Below are 23,327 nucleotides of genomic sequence, written 5' to 3'. Positions count from 1 at the left end.
GCTTATATCCAACTCCATACGAGCCATCAACCGAGGAGGGGTTTTGCTTGCCTCGTCGTCCATATACGTAAAGCGTAACGGTGGCGGCAGATTGCATAGCTCTTTCTCCATGAACCTGGTGTGTTCCAAGAGTTCGTCTATGGTAAATGGAGTTGCGCCCTCCAATTTCTTGCATGCAGCAAGCCGGTGTGGGAAAGATTTGGCGAGGACAAATTGGCATAAACCGTCCGTCCAAAGCTCAGTTGGTCGGGATGGTGGCAATGCTTCCATTCCCTCGAGTAATTCGTCATCATTGATATTTCGTGGAGGTTGACATTGATATGGGGGCACCATGCATGGCAACCGGCAAAGCTCAGACAGCATCAGGTCAACTTCGACGATTGTCATCCAAGTTCTCCTTCTCAGCTCTCCTTCATAGATGCTAATCCCGGGTAAAGCGGTTGGGTCTTGGTCCAACCGCATCACAAGAGCATCACGTAAGATCTCTCCGCTGAGACCAAAAAGGTCGACAAGTGGATCGGTCGGGCCAAGCCATCGACACATCAAGGACAGCATTTTCACATGCAGAGCTGGGAGTTGGTATCTCTGTACGCCAGTCAGCCCCTGAGAGAACCCTTCTAAGAACCTCACAGCTCTGCTTTGATGTGTCAGTGAATAATGTGTCGCCTCCTCGCACTCCTTGTGTGTTCCGAACATGGTGGCAATGGCTAGGGCGCCAACAAGCTGTGGGATGAATGCAAACCTGCAAGCATCTGGCCCCAGACCATCAGTGAATAGTATCTTCAACTGGCGACTAAATTCAGGCCAACATAAAATTCGAAAACAGTGCTCCATGTTGTCAAAATATAATAAGGCCAGACGTTCACAAATATGTAATGGTGGGATGTCCAACCGAAGGTGACTGGTAGGTTGACCTTGGTCGATCTGACTAGGCAAAGCTGAACTGTGGGATTTGAGCGTAACTTGCAAACTGCTCAGATCACTTTGGAGATCCAACAGCTCCGGATCACTGCTATGATTTTGCAAACCTCTCATGAATTCGCAAGCATCCGGAAACTATTCCAGTCAGCGCAACGTCTTCGTGGATCAATCGGGCTTGTATGAACATACTAGAGGGTCGGCACTGGTATTGGTGACGGGATTTTGAGTGATAGCTGCTGAAGTGTCTTGTCCATGATCTGTAGAATCGCCAATGATGTTCGACAGGCTCCGTTCTTGGACATCCCGCGAAAGGAGAGCTTTTTCTAACCGGAGCACCCTTTCTTGAAGATCTTCGATCACCCCGGATTTCCCTTGTGGCATTGCGCCCGCGCCAAAGCCGTTGATAACAGGTGAAACGCCATGTGCAAGCTTGTTTGACGGTGAGTGTGACCTCTGTCGCTTTGAAGTTAGACTCGGAAGGTCGACCGTGTCAACTTCAGGTTCTGAGCCTGGTTGATACTGACATCGTCCTGGCCGTCCAATCTTTAGACATTGTTGACAAGGATGTGTGCGATCACATTTGAGCTTCTTCCTTCTGCATTCTAGACAGGAAATCACCGGTCGCGGTCTCTTCGCCGAGTTCGGTGGGTGACCTCCACTGGTGGTGGACATATCACCAATCGCATGCGCGCGTCACATACCAAGGCTCCTCAACGACATGATTCTGGGTTGATTGCAAGTCCTGATCGCACAAGAGCAGTAATCGAGTGCCGCAATCTTGGTACACCTTACCATCCAATGCTTTCGATGCTGATGCACTGAATTGAGACAAGTTGTAAGGTTGGTAGCACGCCTCGGCTTCAAGTCGTCACAAATATCGGGAGAACATTGATCCGTTCTTGGAACATCTTGGACGAAGCAATTGGACATTACATAAGCAAGAGCGCGGACCTTCGTCTCAACCACCGATGCCGACCATTATCAGACCCATTTCTTCAGTCTGATTTTCCTTGTCCAACAACTTGAATGCGAATAACATTCAAGTATCCATTCTCAGGATTAATGCCTTGCCGACCAACGCGGCTCTCACACAAGACTAGTGGGGGAGTTTATCTTGCGACAAACTTCCGGGATAAAGTTTACCTAGCTTTGCAAGTTGTAACCAAGTGACATACCCCGCCACGCGGCCCTGATATTGTCCACATATTTGTTCTTCGCATACATACACGCCAGCGCAGTCCCTCCTTTTCGATGTCTGTGTAATATATATCCGATGATGGACGCCAATGCGCCCAGCCCTATAGAACGTCACACTCATGATCCAAAATCTCAGAGTCTAACTGGCGAAGAGGCCAAGCGAGCCGCGATATTGATACAGAAAACATTCAGAGGTCACCGTGCGCGACGAGAATTGAATGGCTTCGGACTTGATGCGTCGACGAGGTGGTATGAGGTTGGTGTTGAACGCGCAGATGAATGCACATAGTGCTCACGAGTATGGAAGGCTGTGAAAGATGCAAAGTACCGAGACGTTACGACGCCGCACCCTCCACGAAGTCCCGATGCATCTGCGGATGATGGGGAGGAGAATTCCCTTGAACCAAAAACTCCCATATCCCCTGCAAGAGAGCGGTGGAAAATGGTCACAGAGATTGCACGAAGAGCTGGCGCAGACGATACCTCCCTTTCCCTGTCAGATTTCTCCTCCTCAGAAGATGAATCCGGCGATTCTGCCTCGAAGACAAACCCATCAAAAGAGGAGCGAGAGGCTGCGGCCAAGAAGCGAGGCGAAGCCACAGCGTTGAGAAAAAAGACGGCCAAGATGATGGATTTGCAGTACTTTCTCGAGATGGTAGACCACAAACACCGCTACGGTAGTAACTTGCGCAAGTACCACAACTACTGGAAGTCCCAGGATACCAGACAGAACTTCTTTTACTGGTTGGATGAAGGCGATGGCAAAGACGTTGAAGTTCCCGAATGCAGTAGAGCGCGCCTCAATAAGGAGCAAGTGCGGTATCTGTCAAGGGAGGAACGGCTCCAATATCTTGTCCGGATCAATAAAGAAGGACTATTCGTATGGGCAAAGAATGGGGAGCGAGTATGGACGAAAGACGAACTATACAAGGATAGTGTGCAAGGTATTGTACCTGTAACGGACCCGACCCCAAGATTCGAATACAACGTACCACCTCCTGATGGTCGGGGACGGTATTCAGAATCCGACTCCGACTCCAGCTCGGCATCTGGAGACGAAGACAACGATGAAAAAATCGACAACACTGCTGGGGATGAGGGCGAGCGCTATGTGAACGAAGATGTGAGTGTCGTATTGCCTTGCCCAGGTATGACGGATCGTTTGAGACTGATGCAAATCACCTAGTTTCACCGAGCGAGAGGGATCTCGAAGGTTAAGCACGTCAGTCCTGCGGTGCTCTTCAATCACATGATCAGAACATCTCTGAAGAAGGGATATAAGTGGATCTTTGTTGCAGACACGTCTATGAATATCTATATTGGATACAAGCAGTCAGGAGCCTTCCAGCATTCGTCCTTCTTGCATGGGGCACGAATTTTAGCTGCCGGGCTTATCAAAGTCAAAGACGGTCAGTTGCGCAGGTTATCACCGTTGAGTGGTCATGTAAGTGTCACAGAGTCACGATTCTCGTGTATCCCGGAGCACTAATGGCGTGTGGAGAGCCTGCTAACACCCAGTAAATGATGACAGTATCGACCACGAGCTGCCAACTTCCGCACCTTTGTTCATAGCCTTCAGGATGCAGGTGCAGATATGTCTCATGTCTCAATATCGAGGAGCTATGCCGTCTTGGTGGGCTTGGAAAGCTATGTTCGTACTCGACGACGGGTGAAGACGGCCGAGAACTTGGTGGTTAGAGAGAAGGATAAGGTTTTTCATCCAGAGAAGATCAAAGAGGAAGAGGAGGCCAATCGCGACAAATCTCAAAGTGCAGAGAAAGAGCGACTTTGGCTGGCGCAACAACGTGAGGCTGCAGAACGAGAAGCTCGTGAGCAAGAAGCCTCCCAGCGTCAAAGTGGTAAACTATCGCGTTTTCTCCTCAAGTTTAAGACCCGTAAGGACACGTCGATGCCTGCTCTTGGAGATCACAGCATCAAAGGGGATTTGGAAAGAGAGAAGAATAGAACTTCGGGGCCAGAGGATGGAATACCCGCACCTGAAGGCGAACGATGACATGTAAGTACGGCGTTTGTTTTTGGTCTTGGAGCCACTGTCAGGATTGACCTTGATCTGGTAGATCAAATAGACTTAGTCACCTGAAGAGATGAGACTCGTGGATACTGATGCTAGACAGCTCCATGTTGATAATAAATATGTTTCGATTAAGCTACACGACTTCTACCTGGACGGTTATCCTGCTCCGGAGATGCAGCCTATTTGCAAATGCATCATTGCCTTCCTACTAGGTACCTATGTATCTGCCTGGCTACTTCCAAGGTTTTTTGATAGCGGGGGACGAGTCAATCATCCCGGGTACCTGCCTCGTGGGCTGGCGGGCACAAGAAGAGTCCTAGCGCTGTTGCCTTTTTGAGAGGGGTTTTGATGTCGTGCCTTCTCCTTTTGACACGGTGATGACCTTTTCGAATCTCATCAAGTCTCATACCAACCAGGCACGTCCAGTCTGGAGGCAGATCGAAATAAACCCCCTCCTGCAACCCAGCATTATTTCCCACAAGGATAGACCCAGCAATATTCCCAAGAGTGATGTCAAGTCGTCTGCAGTACCTCGTACCGCCACCAAAAGTTGGCAAAACCCCGGCCACTTTAACCGAAAGGACCTTAGCCACAAACGTTAGTGGGAGCTTTTAGTGGGGGCGGCAACCGTTTGAATGGCAATTGCAATGGCAAGCGCACGCGTCGGATGGGCAATTGGTGGTGGGCAAAACGTGCACCATGCCCGCCGATCGCACCAGTCTGCAAATCGCATTCATTCCTGCCCGTCATCCACGCTTACCATCCGCTCGTCTTTTGTGGAGCAACACGCTCGCAAGTTTCGGGCGCCAACTTTAATGTGAAGTTGGCAACTGCCCGGTGTAACTGTGGCTGGGATATCACATCACTGATCAACAATTCCCGCCTTGGTTGAAGAGTTGACCCGTGGTTCTCACATGGCTACGCTGGGTGGCATGAGTACCGTTCCATCAATGACTAACACATTGGAGAAGTGGGAGATGACAACATCGCAACACCCATTAATGATCCTTTCCAGACCAACCAATACAAGGGGAATGGCATTGATGTCAACCAGTCCAGCACTCCCTTCAAGGCCCATGTCAGAAAAGCAAAGCGAGAGGAATTGCAGTGAGAATCGACCAAAATGAAATTCTCTCCTCCCCATGCTGATGGCGGGGCAAGGTTGGAAAACAGGTTCTTGAACAACTTGCGGCGGTGCGTCAAGCCTAAGAAAGGTCTGTGCTTTGAGTCAAGCCACATCACCAAACTCTCGGTTGACCTCTCGTTACCCACGTCAACTCCACTTGGTTCAAACTGTCGACTGCTTACAACCCTGGACCCCTGCTTGGCTTCTTTGATATTTCGTCAGAACGGGGTACCTCTTCGAGCTCCATCATCAGGCCTGATATCTTACAGTGCTCGTGGTGCGCTGTAAAGCATGAGCGTTGATTGTGGAGGCGTCAACACGTGCAGCACAATAGGCCTCTGCTCGATATCATCAACGATGCACGCGTCGCCACTCGGCTTGACACAGATGCAGCTCAGGCTGAAGAACTCTCCAAAGGCCCGAGTTTGCTCTCCTTCTCTGAGGAATACGAGTTCTGATGCACAGATTGCCGACATCATTGGCGCAACTCGGTTTTTCTGGGGGAACCCCCTGTCACTCGCCAGACAACGGGACATGCCTCCCCTTGTTAGGGACATTTCTTGTTTCCCATTCACCTTTACGATTGCCCATGTCTCTTCCGATCTCCGATTGACATTGGCCAACATCAATTCAACCATCCTGGTGACCCCATGTGCTCCTACAATCTCATTTGACGGGTCACTTGGGGTGATGATTGTCTACGTGTGCCACATTGCTTCCCAAGAAAGTTCTAATCGTCTCCTGTGACGCAATGTGCTTTCACTTGCCTTGTGAATCAAGTTGAAAACCCAGCCACATTGAGGCACCAGCTCTCTCCCGCAATGAAGAGCTCCTCAATGACCGAGCAGGTAGATACCCTTGATACTGGCACGGTGACGTCGTGAGATTTTTCTCGAGAGCTACTACTTGACGTGATCTTCCTCCCTCGTGCGACGCGTCCTCTCTTTTTTCTCCTCCAAGTCCATCCTATCCATCAAAATAATACCCCCATTGTATAATAACAACATTGAGAAGACAGTGCTGTTCCTAATAGCCGAACATCCTGGAAAGCAACAACCACATACTTGTATTTTTAACTAGCTGATGACAAGTAACCGACTTTCTTCAGCCTCATACGCATATTATTCTTTCCCTCCCACTCCCAGTCGCGACTCAACTTCTTCCAGAAGATCATCTCCTGAAACAGTCAGAAGCTTCAAAAGCACAATGCCCTCACCAGCAGCAGGCAGATCCGGGAATGCTCCTGAGACTCCTACAAAGACTGGCAAGAGCCCTGGCTCTTCAAGTACTTCTAAGCTTACTGGTCAAGGATCCTCAGGCACACCAGGAAGGAAGCCTCCCAAGCTAGGTGCCTCCAAAGCGACGCCCAAGAAATCCACAGATTCTCCCAAACTACCTCCACGAACTAAGCAAACCGACGATGCCAAGGATGTCTCAGAGAAACCCAGCGACATCGAATCTGAAGCCGATCAGAAGATCGATCTCAAGGACACCGAGGAAGCTGGCGGAAAAGTCAGCCAACCTGGCCACGACACTGGAGCCGAGAGCACCTCTGTCGCCGACACCAGTGAACTATCGGAAGCAGACCCTGAGCCTGTAGCTGATAGTGATGACGACGAAGAAACTCCTGCGAAGGCAGCCAAAGATGAAGGCACCGACGACGAGACGGAAACCGAAGAGCCAGCTGCTGAGACTGAAGATGCGGCTGAAGAAGCTGAAGACGAGGCCGAGGGCAAGGGCTCAGGTGCTCTTGGAGGCGTGAAGTCTGCCGCTGGCGGTGCCACTGGTGGCGCCAAGAAGCTTGCAAGTCGAGCTGGAGGCGCCAAAGACACAGCCACTGGTGCTGCTGGTAAAGCCTCTAAAGGCGATGTCTCGGGTGCCGCTCAAGACACTGCCGAAGATACACAGGAGGGTGCTCAAGACACTGCTGGCGATGTCAAAGACACTGCAGAAGACACCGCAGAGGGCGCGAAGGAGACCGCAGAAGGTGCAGCTGAAGATGTCCCCAAAGACACAGACGACGTACCTGATGCGGAGGACGCCACAAACGGAGTCAAGGATACCGCCAAGGATGCCAAAGACACAGCTGAGGACACCGCCGAAGACGCTAAAGATACCGCCGAAGATGCGACTGACGACGTCAAGGACACTGCTGAAAAGGCAACCAATGGCGTCAAAGACACCGCCGAGGACGCCGCTGACGGCGCTAAAGACACCGCAGAAGACGCAACCGATGGTGTCAAAGATACTGCTGAAGATACCGCCGAAGGTGCCAAGGACACTGCAGAAGATGCAACCGATGAAGTCAAAGACACCGCAGAAGACACGACAGGCCAAGAGCTGCCTGACCTTTCCTCTTTGAAAGGTCTCAAGGTTAGCGAGAACGGTGACATTCTCGACAAAGAAGGTAATGCCATCGGCAAGCTCGAGGAAGGCGACCCAGCCGACCTGGAAGGCTACGAAATCGGTGACGATGGCGAGATCCTTGATGAGGATGGCGACGTCGTTGGCCGAGCCAACATCATTGCAGACAAAGCACAAGATGTCGGTGACCAGGCCAAGGACACTGCCGACGACGCTGTTGAAGACGCAGAAGGTGCGGCCGACGATGTCAAGGACACTGCCGAAGACGCTGTTGAGACATACCTCCCTGATCTCGATGTCCTAGAGGGTCTAGAGGTCCAAGAGGATGGACAGATCCTAGACAAAGAAGGCAATGCCCTCGGCAAAATCACCGAGGGTGACCCAGCTGACTTGGTTGGTATGGCGCTCAATGCTGAAGGCGAAGTTCTCGACGAGGATGGAGATGTCGTTGGCCGCGCTGAGACACTCCCACAAGAAGTCAAGCAAGAAGCCGAAGATGCCGCCGGTGAGCTTCCTGGACTCGATGCTCTCGAAGGTCTAGAGGTTCAGGACGACGGTGCCATCAAAGATGCCTCTGGAAACACTCTGGGGAAAATCACTGAAGGTGATCCCGCCGACCTTGTTGGCAGAACACTCAATGCTGAAGGCGAAGTGCTCGATGAAGACGGTGACGTCATTGGTCGGGCCGAGATCGTGCCTGAAGCTGCAGGTGCTGTCGAAGGTGCAGCTGGAGACGCAGCTGATGATGCCACTCCCGATATTGTTCAACAAGCCACTGACAAGGTCGAAGAAATTGCCGACCAGTTGAAGCCCAACTTGACAATCGTCGAGGGACGCAAGCTGAACAAGAAGGGCAACATCATCGACGATGAAGGCGAGATTCTAGCTAAGCTGGTCGAAGGCGATCCAAAAGAATGTGCGGGTAAAATCCCCAACGAAAATGGAGAAATCCTCGACAAAGATGGCAACGTCATCGGTAAAGTCGAAGTCGTTGAGGGAGAAGCTGCCGATGAAGCCATGAAGGAGCTCAATCCCGAATTGGTTGAACAACTCGAACAAGCACAAGAAGCCGTCGAAGACGCTGAGAAGCAAGCAGCAGAGGAAGCCGAGAAGGCTGGTGACGCTGCCGATGTCGCTGAAGATGCCGCTGAGACCGCCGAAGGTGCTGCCGAGGAAGCCAAGGATGCAGCTGATCAAGCTGGAAAACCTCTGTTCGAGCAACTCGAAGGCCTCAAGGTCAACAAGAAGGGCGAGGTCGTCAATGAAGATGGTGATGCCATTGCCAAGCTCTCTGAAGGGTACAACCTTGAGGACGTGCGAGGCAAGAAAATCAATGAGAAGGGAGAAATCCTGGACAAAGACGGCAATGTCATCGGCAAAGTCGAGTTCCTTCCCGAGGCTGTTGAGGAAGGTCTTGTCGAGGTTGAAGAGGCTGCACCCGAAGGTCCAGACTTCTCTGCCCTTGAAGGACTGAAGGTCAACAAGAAGGGTCTCGTATTGGACGAAGAAGGAGACGAGATCGGTCGTCTCGTTGAAGGCGAGCTCTCTGCCGTCGCTGGCAAGAAAATCAACGACAAAGGTGAAATTCTGGACAAGGATGGAAATGTCATCGGCAAAGTCGAACTGTCACAACAGCAAGGAGAAGAAGAAGGCGAAGATGATGCCGAAGGAGCTGAGGAGGAAGCTGATGATGGTCTACCACCTCTCAGTATCCTTGAAGGCCTCAAAGTCAATAAGTCTGGCAAGATCCTCGACTCTAATGGAAACATCGTCGGCGACCTCGTCGAAGGCGATGCCAAGAAGATCTGGAAGTCGGGTGCCTCCGCCGATGACCAAGGTCAATTCTGGGACAGCAAAGGACATGTCATCGGTAAAGCCAAGACCCTCCCTCAAGAGGACAAAGAGGATGAAGCCCAATTTGCTGGCCTCGAAGGTCTCACAGTCGTCGCTGACGGTTGGGTTGAGGATGAGAGCGGCAATCGCGTTGGCAAAATTGTGGAAGGCGATGCTAAAAAACTTGTCGGGCGCTCTGTTGATGAAGACGGTGATGTCATTGACAAGAAGGGCAATGTTGTCGGCCATGCCGAGCGATATGAAGAGCCCGACGCCGAGCCTGAAGCTGAACCTGAGGAGGTTGACCTTTCTGAGCTCAAGGGTTTGAAGGTAAACAAGCAAGGCAACGTCATCGGACCTGATGGTGTGCCTATCGGTCGCCTTGTTGAAGGAAATGCCAAAGAACTTGCCGGCCGACCTGTTGATGGTCAAGGTCAAGTCTGGAATGACAAGGGTGAAGTTGTTGGCCGTGTTGAGCTCATCCCTGCCGGCGAACGGGAGTCCAAAGCCGAGGGACCTTTTGCCGGTCTAGAAGGTGTTGTTGTCGTCAAAGAAGGTCTTGTCGAAGACCATGAAGGCAACGTCGTCGGTAAAGTGGTCGAAGGTGAGTGGAAGAAACTCATCGGACGTGCTGTTGACGAGGATGGTGATATCATCGACAAGTACGGCAACGTCAAAGGTCACGCCGAGCCGTACGAGATTCCGGAAGAGGAAGTTGTTGAGGCAGATCTCTCCAGCCTTGCTGGCAAGACCGTCAACAAGCAAGGCAAGGTTGTCGATGAGCACGGAACCATCTTCGGTGAAGTCGCTGAAGGCGAGCTGAAGCATCTTGTCGGAAAGAAGGTGGACGGCAAGGGAAACATCTGGAGCAGTGACGGTAAGGTCATTGGCAAGGCTCGTCTCATCGAAGGTGGTGACGATGGCCGTGCTGAAGGACCATTCTCCAACTTTGAGTCTACCACTGTGACCAAGGATGGCCTAGTAACAGATGCCCACGATCAGGTTGTTGGTCGCGTTGTTGAAGGTGATGTGAAGAAACTTGTTGGCCGTAAGGTTGACGATGATGGCGATATCACAGACAAGAATGGAAACGTCATCGGCAAGGCTGAACGGTACGAGCCAGAAGAGAAAGAGCGTGAGGTTTCACCAATGGCTGGACTCCGCATCAACAAGGAAGGAGAGGTCCGTGACAAGAACGGTGATGTTATTGGTAAACTTACCGATGGAAATCTCCTGGCTTGCATTGGAAAGGAAATCAACGATAACGGCTATGTTGTCGACCAAGATGGCAACAAGATCGGTGAATGCACGCTGCTTGAGAACATCCCAGACGAGGAAGAAGTCGAGGAGGCTCCTACCGATGAAGAGCTGAAGAAGGAGGAAGAGAGAGAAATCGCCAAGAAGATTGGTAACATCATCAACCAGACTATCGAGAAGATGGAGCCAATCTGCAAGCAGATCACAGAGGTAAGATCCTACATCCTTCCACATGCATCATGTCCTTGGTGACTAACTATTTCACAGCACATTGAGAAAGCCGACCGCACACCGCGCGAGGAACTCGACGAAGAAAAGCTCGTCAACGATGTCAAGCCTCTGATCGAAGAAGGTGGCCGCATCCTAGGCGAATGCAACGGTGCAATCCGCGGCCTGGACCCCGATGGACACATCGCTGCACAGGCCAAAGCGCGTGCTGCGTCTGGCGAGGCCTCACCAGAAGAGCACCGCGTGGCCGAAGGTCTCAAGGAGCTCACCACCAGTGTTGTCAAGACCATCGACAACGCGAAGAAGCGCCTGGCTGATATGCCTCACGCCAAGAAGAAGTTGAACCCACTCTGGGGCTTGCTCACAGAACCGCTGTTCCAGATCATCGCCGCCGTCGGGCTGTTGCTCGCGGGTGTTCTCGGTCTAGTGGGCAAATTGCTCAACGGCCTTGGACTTGGTGGACTCGTGAACGGGATTCTTGGGGGTCTTGGTGTTGACAAGCTGCTCGGGGGTCTTGGGCTCGGAAGCATCGCGGAGAGTCTCGGCTTGGGTGGAGGGAAGAAGAAGAAATGAAGAATTAATACTTCGTGAGCCTCTTGCTCGAAATTTCGGAGCTCAGGACATGAAGAATAAGTATGGAGATGGTGCGGAATTATTCCTGTGTGATCTGGAACGGGCGTTGAGGAAAGGGACAGAGGGCTTGCGTGGGGAGGAAGAATCTATTGTCGGTGATGGAGATGGGGATGTGGACGACGATCAAAAACTTACTCATGAAGACGAAAATGACGACCAAGACCAGGCTCGCACAGAACGTAATCTCAAACTCTCACGAACCATCTCGCCAACCTTTGTCGTCGCCTATCAACCTCAACTGACACAACCTGTCTGGGACACGGTGGAAAAGGATGGACACCTCGAACTGTTGCCCCCGGAGATCACGATTGATGTCAGGCGAGGTGGCGACGCTGTCGACGTTGGCGATGCATGGTTCATCACTGTATACTACTACATCTCCTTGTCGTTGTTGGGAATTTTGGTGCTGGCTTACTCTCTGGTTTTCACGTCAATCAGTCTTAATAGCATTTCTTAGGCAGTGTTTGATAGCTTTTGCGGGAAAATTCGTCGGAGCTTCGGTATATTCCATAGCTTATTCCATAGTGATCATGAAGAAAAGTTTCATACTCGTCACTTTTTCACATGTTCGTCACGCGACTCATCCCCTTCGTTTTCTTTAGGCTGCTAATTCGCCTATGGGTTTGAAACGCCATCGATAGTATTGGAAGGTATATTGATCAAAGCTTTGCTGATGGTCTCAGCAAGCCACTGGCAGAATCGAGCACCTTGATTGCTCCGTCCATCATCTCCTTCACGATCTCGGCGGCACTCTGGTTTGGTGTATTCACTAATCCGGATACTTGTCCCATGGGCCTAAAGTTAAATGATTTAGCAAGCAAAGAATAACAAAAAAGCGTGATTAAAGAGTCGAATCGCCTTACCTCAAAGTCGACTGGTCCTCGATTTCCTCAGTCAATCCATTCTCTTTCTCTAGCTTCTCAAACTCATGGTAGAGAGGGATGATGCCTTGTGAAGTCAGGTCTTTGATCTCTTGTGCTCGTTCCGTTTCCCAGTGTCGAACATATGGGGTTGCTAGGGCTCTTAACGGTCGACCAGTCCAGATGGTGGATTTGACAGTAGAGTCGAAGTCGGCCTTGATAATGCTATGCGTAGTACAGCTTGAGTTAGGTATCCCTTATGAAGAGTTAGGAATAATGCTTACGCTTGCTTTGCAACCTCTGGCGCTCCGGATTCCTTTGCTGTGACGAATCGAGTGCCAACCCAGACGGCGCCAGCCCCTAGCATGAGAGCGGCCGCAATACCACGACCATCATAGATCCCGCCTGCAGCTACGACTTGGACAGGCTTGCCGGTTAGTGGAGAGGTGTACTTCTTGCAAATATCCGCAACAGCTGGGATTAGTACACTATAATGGTCAGCATATTCCTGCGTGGAAAATAAAGGGGTCATTGCACGGATAGCTCACCTAGTAGCTGTGTCTCCAGTATGCCCTCCAGCTTCTCCACCCTGCGCACAAATGAGATCTGCTCCTGCCTGGCAAGCCTTGTGAGCATGCTTTGGATGACCAATCATGTTCATATATAAGATGCCGTGTTTGTGAAGTTTTTCGATAATGTATTTGGGTGCAACGCCAACCGCCGAGACGAAAACTTTGGCCTTTTCAGCGATGATGATATCGACTAGCTCATCCAGTGTGCCTTTCGTGTAGTCAAGCTGTTACTTTGATGAGTATTTCCATTTACTTGACGGAGGCCAATTTCGAGTGACTTACATTGGTTTTGCGAGCGCTTCCCCCAACTTGTGGGATGAGCAAGTCGACGCCGAACGGCAATGCGGGGTCTCTGAGGCTTTCCTTCGAGACGATGGTTGTTAGAATAACCTTCAGGACGTCTTGCGAACAATGTGTGGTCTCGATGCTCCGTCCCACGACGTTTGCTTACCTTCAATTCTTGTATCATGTCCCGAAGCATTTTGGGGGTATATCCCACCCCACCGATTACGCCGAGTCCACCTGGAAAGTATAAGTACAAGATCAGAGACGAATTCTTAGTTTATGATCATACCAGCGTTCGAGACAGCAGCAGCCAAGGGTGCCCCCGATGTCTGACCCATGCCCGCCAGCAGGATGGGGTGTTGGATGCCCAACAATTGTGTGACAGATGTTGTGATGGACATTTTGTGAGGAGGATCTTTTCCTTCACAGATGAAGAGAATGAGTATAAGGGGCTTGTCGTTGATCTCTTATGTAAAGGTCTGCGGCAGTCGGTGTATAAAAAGCAGGCGGTCTTGCCCCTGGTCATACGACAGTGTCAGAGCGTGGGCTACTTGTCGAGCTGTAAGCACTTGCCGTTAATGGACAGGTGCTTTCTTCAAAGCCAAGGAGCAACAACGACTGACGTTTGCAAAATGCAAAAGAGGAAGTTGCGCATCCCATGAATGTATTATCATGTTTCATTCCTAGGAATCTCCTCCTGTCTTGGATTGGAGATGCTTATGGCTGACTTTGGAGGAGCCGAGCAAGAGGAGTTACTACTCTAGCTACCGAGGTTCGTCTCGGGTGGGGTGATGTCCTTCTGGTTCCGCTGCTCTAACTACGATCGTGCTGTTCAGGGCTGGCGTCAGACAATCCTTTATGATCCTTTTGGGTAGAGGCTGATTCTCCTCTTCTTTGTCGACTTGAGCTGCGTGGTATGCTTATGCTGTCTTGGTTGAGAAACGTGGCGTATGTACTCAGATAGGCTGCACTATTGAAAATGCAGCATCCTTTATCTTGATTCTTGCGGAGCAACATATTAGGGTTCCATCATAAGGTGTCCGCAGGCAGTCTAAAATAGGAAGCCCAGTAAACTCCATCTTTTAACGAGGGCCCTACCTCGTATCTCATGTGCCCGGCCAAACAGCTGCAGCGTGCTTAAGATGGCAGCCTAGAGAATGACATGCCGCTTTAGACGAATCCTGAACACCCTGCCTCAGACAGAGTGGCTCTCGCAGTTCCCTTAAGTTCTAATACACTCATCTCCCACCAGCCTTGATCAGCATGAGTAACCACGTTCGATTGGCCTGTGACAGATGCAGAGCCTCTAAGCTCCGCTGTCCGCGACATGAGGTTTCGGAGCGCAACGCCTGCGACCGCTGTATCCGTGCTGGCACTTCGTGCATCACTAGCAGTGCGCGCCCTCTGGGACGGCCTCGTACGAAACAGCCAATTCGTGGAACGAGCGCGTCCGTAGCTCGAGACCGGGTGGTGTCATCGAATAATACCACGAGCTTCCAGGAACTCTCAACCAGCATCAATTCCGCTACATATGATTTGGGTGGGAATGTCATAAATACCTCACCCGAACTCCCAAACCTCCCAACTTGGCTTGACACGGGCTCTGATTCTGGCCTCAATGTCTTGAATCCGATCAATGGCGACTTCATCAACTACCAGGAACCATCATTAGGTGGCATATTTTCCCCAAGACTGTATACGCCCTACGAAAACACGAATGTGGATCCTGCATTGATGCCCATTAGGAGTGAAAACACCTCTCCGCCACGAACTCCTCAAACCGATGCGATAATCAAATTGTCGCACCTTGGTGCAAGTATTGCCATGCACAAGGCCGAGGCCGAAGCCTATCCATTATGCATTCCGCCCGGTCCTAATCAGCGCCTCTGTGCCGAGACGTCGGACGAGATAGAGAACATCCCCGTGGTTCGGGCACTTCAGATTGCCTCCGAATTCAGTACCATTCTCGAGTGGCTGGCATCAAACCTAGTGTGCTCGTCCTCATCTACCTCAGCAACATCTTCTCCTCCTTCCGAGAAGAGCTATTCGAGTTCCTCGCCAAGTGAGGTGGCATCATCAGCCCAGAATGTCGCCCATCCTTACACCAAACCTATCTTACTCCTAATCCTGTCGAATTACATCCAGATGATCGAACTCTATAATTATATCCTCGGTCGTGTATGTGAGGTGATAGGACAAATTCGAGACACTTCTGACTTCTTCGAGATATCTACCAAGTTTCGTGTCAATGGAATTCCACCAATGAAACCTCAAACGTACGTAAGTTTCATCTTACAGGCCACCGCTGAGGACTTGCAAAGTGTCGAGCGTCTCATGGGCCTACCAGAAGAGCTTCGCATCTCACAGCACCATATCTCTCGCAAAGGGATTTTCAGTGACGTGAAGTCGCGCTCTCTTCTGCGACTCGTGCTTGGTGAGGCTGATTCGGAATGTGGGAAAGACTCAGCGACTTCAGCCGTCACTTTCCTCAGAGAAACATTGCATACCTTGGACACGGAGCTTCGTCGCGTACGATAGCGTCTTGGTCGTATCATTATCACCATGCCGCTGATCATACTTGACCATACAAGCAGTTACAACGTGGTCCTATCCGTTTTGCTAACGATCCAAGCAACTATTGCGAAAATCACGATGGGCTGGGTGTACTTTACGATTCTGTGGGCCATCAGCATTCCAAATGATGAGTGGATACACACAGACGGACGAGTCAGATATTCCATCACCTAAGTAGCAAAAAAGGTATGCGGAACATTCAAAGAACGCGCAAATGTTCGGGGATTAAATGCTGCTCCAATTAGTCGTCACTTTCGGAGGCTTTCATTGGCTGCATCATTTTTCGGATACCTTATTTCGGAAATTTTGACAGGCTGCCTCCTTTGGGAAGCATTCATTCGGAGGCTTTCGAGGGCAACATGACCTATTAAACTTTGGAGGCCCAGTATCTCACCTGCAATAATTCATTTTCTTTCAGCGAAGCTCAAGCCTTGATGGTCAGAAATGGGAACTGGAGACAAGAAAGTCACTATGCGTGCCTGGGCTTATACCAGTCGCGGTGCCCCAGGAGCGGTCCTCAAATTACGTACCGACTTACCCAGACCAACACCCGCCGAACTTCACGCCGACGAGGTTATAGTCAAGGTCTCATACGTGGCCCTTGATCAAGGCCAGAGTGTTATCATACGAGTTTTTCCTCACTTCAACTCAAAGCCATGGTATCCCGGACTCGATTTCTCCGGCATTGTCGAAGCCGTAGGCTCCAACGTCACTCATGTCCAACCCGGCGACCCAGTATTTGGCAGTCCAGACCCGAAAGTTCTTTTAAAGTGGGGTCACAAGTACAACGGAATGCTTGTCGAGCACGCCTTCCTGCCAGCAGCTCAGGTTGTGCGCAAACCTCCTAACATTTCCTTGGCGTCCGCTTCGACGCTAGCAACGAATGGTTGTACGGCCTTCCAGTTCATTGATCTGGTGAACATGAAGCAAGGCGATCGCGTGCTGATTACCGGTGCATCTGGGGGTCTCGGGACATTGATGGTGCAGGTTGTACGATCAGTCGTGGGGAAAGAAGGCACGATCATTGGCACGTGTTCTGCGCCCAACGAAGAGTTGGTGAAGAAATTGGGCGCAGATGAAGTAGGGAGACCTCACTGAAAACGCTGCAGCCAGCAGCATCCGCCGCCTAACTGATCTTGATCGCTAACTGAAATCATTTCTGCCGATAGGTAATTGATTATAGAGCTCATCCGGTATTGAACGAGTACCTGACATCAAAATATTCTACGAACCCGTTTGATTCAATCATTGATATTGCTGGCGCCGATGACCAACTCTACGATAAGAGCCCTGCGTATCTGAAGCCCGATGGGGCTTATCTAATCGGTGGCAAAATGAGCATCACTCACGGTAGCGGCGGCTTCCTTCAGATCTTATCATGGGCTCTCAGATTCTACAGCAAAGCGTTCTTGCCGCGCTTTCTAGGTGGTACTCCTCGGAAAGGATTCTTTCACTCCGCAAACGTCATCCCCGAAGATATTGTGAGAACGGCGGCATTGGTGGAAGCTGGACAGCTTACAGGAACGATCGACACGGAATATGCCATGGAGGACGCTCTTAAGGTGAGATTCCCACTCTCAAGATAGTCAGATGGGATGTTGCTAACCAGTGATGGCAACCTAGGCATTTGAAGGTACAGCGAGAGGTCGAGCAAGAGGCAAATTCATTGTCAATGTGCAAAATCATTCGGATTGAGCTTTGAATAGTTCCGTGTCAATATCAGCATGACACTGGCAGTCGAATCTAATATACCCTTGCACTACGACTCATTAGAAGGCTCTCTCTACAAGGTTATTCGTCCAGCTCCTTGTATTCATGCTTAGACTAGAATAGTCCTACTGCCAAGCCTCAATGTCCTCAGCCTGGAGGTGTATTTCGAGTTTGATTTTGGATGGCAAGTCCCGCAACCTTCAACTCACCTATATGTCAAACGGAGAAATGTACCTAGATTTCACTACAATATAGATGCACAGTATATTGCTATGAAAATTTTGTGAGGGAGCGCTGACTTCGATGTGGTCATTCGGCACCCCTCGAACGGAAGATACGGGGCTCTTCGGTCTGAAACACCCCTATCGGGAACCGAGTGTTTCAGAAACCAAGATGGATTGATGACCTTCCACAATTGTTTTTCTAGCATCTACCGCCTGTCCTTATACTAGAATATAGAATCGGCGATTTAGAGTTTTTGTCTTAAACATCTTTCGAAAATGAAGCTCGATTCAATCTCATTTGGCGTTCTATCCTTGTTCGCTACGTTGGTCGCGGCGAGCATCCCTTTGGCGGAGGACAAATCGACAAACACACCAAGCCAGGCAATTCTCGAGCCTGAAGGTCACAGTACTAGCGACTCAGCATCAACTGAGAGTGAGCAGACACTCGTCTCGTATTTTCCATGGACGCACAACCCCGTCTGCGGAACACAACACGACGAATTCGGCCATCCATTCTGCGTTTACACAAATGCGTCGTTCAGCAACGGGAGAGGAATATCCATTCTGACCACGTCTGCCGTGGCCGAGAAATTCGCAGCTCTCCCACCATTCCAGAATTCGACTGCGCTCTCCTCTCATGGCATCAACACCGTCGACACAGAGACGAAAGACAGGCCGTGGTACACGGCTTCCATCCCGGGAAAAGGGGTGGGCATGCGTGCATCTCGGCCACTTCAGCGTGGCGACTTGATCACGGCGTACACTCCAGTCGTGCTTGCGCACATAGGAGATCAGATGTTTACCGAAGAACGGGAGAAGTTGCTGCGGTTGGCTGTTGAGCAGCTCCCGGCGGCAAGCAGAGATGCGTATCTGGACCTGGCGAAGATTTACGACGAGGCCGATGTTGTGGCTCAGGACGTGCTCAAGGCCAATGGCTTTGACATGGAGATTGGTGGCTTGAAGCACGGTGCGGTGTTTCCAGAAGCTTCACGTTATAACCATGCGTGTGCGCCGAAGTATGTACCTACCCTCTTCCCCACTCGTCCTTGACGGCTAGCATCATATCATTTAAGATTTATAGACTAACGGACGGACGTGTTGTAGCGCACAGTACTTCTTCGCTGCCGACTTACTAACACACTATGTGCACGCCGTGCGACCCATCGAGAAGGACGAGGAAATCACCATCTCGTACGCACCACCCCTCCGCTTGCACGCCGAACGACAGGAATACTTCCAATCGGTATTCCACTTCACGTGCACGTGTCCACGCTGCTCGCCAGAGACACACAACCACGACCGCACCGTCGCAGACGCAGATCAGGCAACGCAAAGCATCGCCGCTTTGCAGTGGGAGCTTTCGCAGTGGACGCCGGACTCGATGGCGAGCGTCAAGAAGGCCGAGGCGCTCTTGAAGTTGTATGAAGCCGAGGGTTTGGAGGGCTTCATGGATCTCGCGTACGGACATGCCGCTCTCACGTATAATGGTGTGGGCAGCATGAGGGGAGCGAAGAAATACGCCGATCTGGCAGTCGAGGCGACGTGGTTGAAATATGGGTTTGATGACAAGGGGAGGAAGAAGGTCGAAGAGTGGCAGGAATTTGCCAATGATCCGAAGGGCCATGCTACATGGAGAGCGAGGAAGACGTACTAGCGCCATGGGAATAGTGATTTTGTCATATCATATTACGAGGAGACCTGTTGAATAACCAGTAAACCTTGACAGCCAACTCATCATGTTCAAGGCGAGCGTAGAGCATTTTCCGAAGCCCTTGCTTTATATGAAGCTTATCCAATACAGCCAACTAGCTGACTATAATCTAGCCTGGGGTTGGGCATTAGCACTTCCCAAGCCCAACTCCTTGATAAAGATATCGGCCGCCTTCTCTCCGACCAAGAATGCTGTATTCCCGGTGTTGGCACCGACATTCTCAGGTGGCACACTCAAATCCGCCAACTTAAGGCCCCTGACACCATAAACATTCAGATTCCCGTCCACGACACCATTCTTCTCCCTGGGCGCCATCTTACACGTACCCAAGGAATGCCACGTCGTGGATAAAATCTCACGGACCTTGCGGTCGATCGCCTTGTCGTCTTCAGCGGAATATTCAATGCGAGAATCATCGTCCATCACGACAGGACCATCTGCCTTCTCGATCACAGCGGCTTTCGACCCGGAGGGAAAGGAAGGGTGGTTGGGCGCCAGCTCACCGCGGAAGATGGGCATGCGGCGCCACATCTCGCGGGACACCTTGTATGCCCAGATGTGTTTCTTGACGTCCACGTCGCCAGGGTCTGTCAGCCAGCCGGTATCGAAGTCGACGGGGTCGGACATTGCAGGTCCGGTGATGTGGATGTGCCCTCGTGAGTATGGGTACGCGGTCCAGTTTGCCATTGACACGTATTCGGCATCGTCCGGGAGGATGGAATGGTCGCCATAGTAGCTTTTGTTTTATTAGTGCCGCGTTTGGAAAGTTGAGGGGAGAGATATTAATTTCATCAGCTTCAACAAGCGGGGTACTCACCAGCAGTACAGTGCAAGAATCATGAGGGGACGGTCTGGTGCGTCTTTGAAATCTCGATCCCAAGCTTTCTTGAATTCAGGTCCCAGAGCCTCGACTTCGGCCTCGGTGGGTCGGAACTTGCCTTGGGCGTCCATCGCGTTCGTGCCAAGAAGTTCATCGGTGTTTTTGATGGCCTCATCCAGGTTGAAACGACCGTCTTGGAAACCATTGATGGTCTCACGGGGCGTCAGATTGGTCCGGTATGACCACAAGGACAGGTGGTGGTCTTGATAGTCGTTTCCGACGCCCGGCAGATCTTCGACAACTTGGACGCCCGCGGCTTGTAGGACCTTGGAGTCGCCCACTCCGGAGCGTTCCAGAATGCCCGGTGTGGCGTTGGCGCCTGCCGAGAGGATCACCAGTTTGCGAGCCTTGATCGTACGTCGCGCCGTATATGCTGTGGCCAGGAACTCCGGATTGGCGAGGTATTTGGGGTTAGTCTGATATTCAACACCGACGGCGCGCTTGTCGTCGTCGAAGAGTACTTTCAACACTTGCTTCTCGACGAGTACATGGAGATTTGGATAGTCTCCGCTCTGAAGCTTGGGATGAAGGTATCTATGGGCCGCATCTTGACGGCGACCAGCTGGATTGACGTAGCGATAATATCTTTCGATGGCATTGTTGGCATCCAGGTTTTGCAGATCCTGCACCTCTGGGTATCCGAGTTTCTTGGCAGCTTCAACGAAGGCGTCTTCTGCACGGTGACAGACATGGGTGCCTTTGGAGACATTGACAGGTCCATCGAAACCATGGCGGTCTTTGTTACCTTTGCCATGGTAAGTCTCGAGCTATGCTGGAATTAGTTGCAGACTAACATGCCAGCCTGTGCATGTTGTACGAACCTTGTTCAGAAACGGGAGCAACTCGTCAGCAGACCACCCAGGAGTCTTCCATGAATCAAAGTCAGATCGTTGTCCACGAGTATAAACCATCCAGTTCATAGCAGATCCTCCGCCCAAGGTTCCACCACTGGGAACGATCGGGCTCCTATTCGCGAGCTGAGGCGATTTCTTCGTCGGCCAGAAGAGTGTGATCTTGCTGCTAGGAAACAGGTTTCGTGGATAAAGTGCTGGGTGTACAACCTCGGGCATGCCATAGTTGTTGGGACCTTGCTCAATGACGAGGATTCTAAGGTTGCGGTCGGCTTCGGCGAGACGGGAAGCGACTACACATCCTGCGAGACCACCTAACGACAGTTTATCAGCATCGGTATCTTAGTGCTTCTCGTATGATTTATTACCTCCAGCAATCTAGTAGGCTTTATTAGTAAGTGGAGATCTCTTTGAACGACCTTTTTGTCAAAGGTAGATTTTATTGGACACTCACAATCACATCCACCTCCTTGATATCCGCTGGTAGCTTCGTGTGTAGAGGCATTATCGATTTCAGTCTTGTGGATCCTTCGAATTTGCTCCTGATCCTAACAAGAAAGAAAGCTGAGCATTCTGGGCTGAGCAGGACGCAAATATATCACCATGAGAACTCAAGACCGAATCTAATGACGAAACAGTTTGGAGTAATCCCCCTCATTTTCGCTTGTGCCGAAGTCTTGATGTTGAGGGACTGTCACATCTCCATAGTCCCCATACTAGCAGTATTGCACAAGATCGACTTGCGGGGGAGGATTGTTGATACCTCGGGCTATCTCCGTGTCAACAATATCTCAATTGATCCGGTGTGAGACATCCCCATAGCCGAGCCGTTCATGGGAGCGTGTGCTGGCACTCCGCTTGATCTTCCTGGGGGCTCGAGAAGCTCGATATCACGAAGCCGTACTCAAGCAGGGCTTTGCACTTCTTCAGCAACCACCGTTAACAGTACTTCGGATATTGATTCCGGTGATGACGCGTGACTTTAGCGAGAGGCGTATATATATGCTTGGATCCTATCGAAGTCTCGACCCCGCAATCGAACAAAGGCAGAGTGGCTAGAATGCTCTTGGAGGCGCAAAGTTGACTGGGGAGGTCGGGTTTTCCAAGGCTCTGTCAGAGTCCACTGCTTTCAGACTCCTCCTACTAGCCATTTATTGACTAGCGTGTCGTTCTCACTGGACAAGAGGTGGATTTTTGGAGGATTTGTTGGGGTTTCCAGAGCTACGGGGAATTTTGCTCCATCATGGATGAATAACTAGATGGAAACGGTATTTGATAGGCGGAGTGTCCACGAACTTGAACGTCATATCACGATTGGATCAAGGACTTACTGATGGTTCTATAACGGCAACGGTCAAAAGGATCTGGTCTGCCTCGAACCTGTTCGTAGACGCGTAGCGCAATGATGTCAGACTATGCCAGCATGCTCATCTCCCGCGCTGCGGAGAATGCCAGGTAGGAATGCTGGCCTGGCCTTGCTGAATCTGTATGAATTCGTCTCACCTTGAATGTAAGCCCAATGGGTTTAGGATTGGCTTTGGGGTGCATGAGTTCGTGTCTCGCAAGCCATATCGCATGTCGGTGAGCACAGGTCAAAATATGGACATATCCGAAACTTTCCCACACAAACTTCCAACTGCCGCTAGATCATGTGGGGTTAGGATCAACCGACGTGGCGTTCTTTTCTCCGAGATATATCAGCAATGCAAGCAGTTCACAGATTGATTTATGAAAATTCCTGGAGCGGACGATAGATCTTGTGTTTGACTCACAAGCACCTTAATTTGACAGAATATCATGCGGATGCCGTGACTTGCTGATAGTTGAGAACATGTCTTGTCCATTCTAAGCCTCATGAGGTTAGGTCATCAGTTAGGTGGCGCAGAGTTAGCTCGATTCCGTACACTTGCCTACCTTTAAGCTGCAGCCTGAGTCATAGATCGGCACGCCTTAGCTGCTTTCCAGAGATGTTATGCTAATGTCAAATATAGGTTTGTCCAAAGACCCCGGTTGGGAATTGAGAGCTTCGCCGTGACTTTTGGACTATCTGTCGGGTCGACGAGGTT

At 50.9% G+C, this 23,327-nt stretch overlaps 8 protein-coding genes across 8 annotated transcripts; 6 read left to right on the top strand and 2 right to left on the bottom strand.

Moving 5' to 3' along the window:
- Positions 1-2,197: 2,197 nt before the first annotated feature.
- On the top strand, positions 2,198-4,132 carry LTR84_012544 (uncharacterized protein; the record flags this gene model as incomplete). The annotated part of the gene is made up of 4 exons (XM_064856064.1): positions 2,198-2,374; positions 2,426-3,241; positions 3,305-3,562; positions 3,650-4,132. 4 exons carry the CDS (start codon positions 2,198-2,200, stop codon positions 4,130-4,132), a joined length of 1,734 nt encoding a protein of 577 aa, XP_064707964.1.
- A 2,353-nt stretch (positions 4,133-6,485) lies between these two features.
- On the top strand, positions 6,486-11,534 carry LTR84_012543 (uncharacterized protein; the record flags this gene model as incomplete). Its single annotated transcript, XM_064856063.1, has 2 exons — positions 6,486-10,943; positions 11,001-11,534. 2 exons carry the CDS (start codon positions 6,486-6,488, stop codon positions 11,532-11,534), a joined length of 4,992 nt encoding a protein of 1,663 aa, XP_064707963.1.
- A 49-nt stretch (positions 11,535-11,583) lies between these two features.
- LTR84_012542 (uncharacterized protein) lies at positions 11,584-12,051 on the top strand (the record flags this gene model as incomplete). Its single annotated transcript, XM_064856062.1, has 1 exon — positions 11,584-12,051. One exon carries the CDS (start codon positions 11,584-11,586, stop codon positions 12,049-12,051), a length of 468 nt encoding a protein of 155 aa, XP_064707962.1.
- Positions 12,052-12,253: 202 nt separating this feature from the next.
- Positions 12,254-13,712, bottom strand: LTR84_012541 (uncharacterized protein; the record flags this gene model as incomplete). Its single annotated transcript, XM_064856061.1, has 7 exons — positions 12,254-12,389; positions 12,458-12,679; positions 12,739-12,942; positions 13,003-13,250; positions 13,309-13,389; positions 13,478-13,548; positions 13,601-13,712. The coding sequence occupies 7 exons, from the start codon at positions 13,710-13,712 to the stop codon at positions 12,254-12,256; spliced, it is 1,074 nt and encodes a 357-aa protein (XP_064707961.1).
- An 862-nt stretch (positions 13,713-14,574) lies between these two features.
- LTR84_012540 (uncharacterized protein) lies at positions 14,575-15,849 on the top strand (the record flags this gene model as incomplete). Its single annotated transcript, XM_064856060.1, has 1 exon — positions 14,575-15,849. One exon carries the CDS (start codon positions 14,575-14,577, stop codon positions 15,847-15,849), a length of 1,275 nt encoding a protein of 424 aa, XP_064707960.1.
- A 480-nt stretch (positions 15,850-16,329) lies between these two features.
- On the top strand, positions 16,330-17,580 carry LTR84_012539 (uncharacterized protein; the record flags this gene model as incomplete). The annotated part of the gene is made up of 3 exons (XM_064856059.1): positions 16,330-16,965; positions 17,055-17,447; positions 17,509-17,580. The coding sequence occupies 3 exons, from the start codon at positions 16,330-16,332 to the stop codon at positions 17,578-17,580; spliced, it is 1,101 nt and encodes a 366-aa protein (XP_064707959.1).
- Positions 17,581-18,095: 515 nt separating this feature from the next.
- Positions 18,096-19,473, top strand: LTR84_012538 (uncharacterized protein; the record flags this gene model as incomplete). The annotated part of the gene is made up of 2 exons (XM_064856058.1): positions 18,096-18,835; positions 18,924-19,473. The coding sequence occupies 2 exons, from the start codon at positions 18,096-18,098 to the stop codon at positions 19,471-19,473; spliced, it is 1,290 nt and encodes a 429-aa protein (XP_064707958.1).
- A 159-nt stretch (positions 19,474-19,632) lies between these two features.
- On the bottom strand, positions 19,633-21,766 carry LTR84_012537 (uncharacterized protein; the record flags this gene model as incomplete). The annotated part of the gene is made up of 5 exons (XM_064856057.1): positions 19,633-20,266; positions 20,348-21,177; positions 21,232-21,575; positions 21,630-21,639; positions 21,716-21,766. The coding sequence occupies 5 exons, from the start codon at positions 21,764-21,766 to the stop codon at positions 19,633-19,635; spliced, it is 1,869 nt and encodes a 622-aa protein (XP_064707957.1).
- Positions 21,767-23,327: the final 1,561 nt, after the last annotated feature.

The sequence above is a fragment of the Exophiala bonariae genome (assembly GCF_035927105.1).
Source record: "Exophiala bonariae strain CCFEE 5792 chromosome Unknown scaffold_8, whole genome shotgun sequence".
Classification (NCBI taxonomy): domain Eukaryota; kingdom Fungi; phylum Ascomycota; class Eurotiomycetes; order Chaetothyriales; family Herpotrichiellaceae; genus Exophiala; species Exophiala bonariae.
The sequence above is the reverse complement of the archived record's forward strand: the minus strand, read 5'-3'. Positions and strand labels throughout refer to the sequence as shown.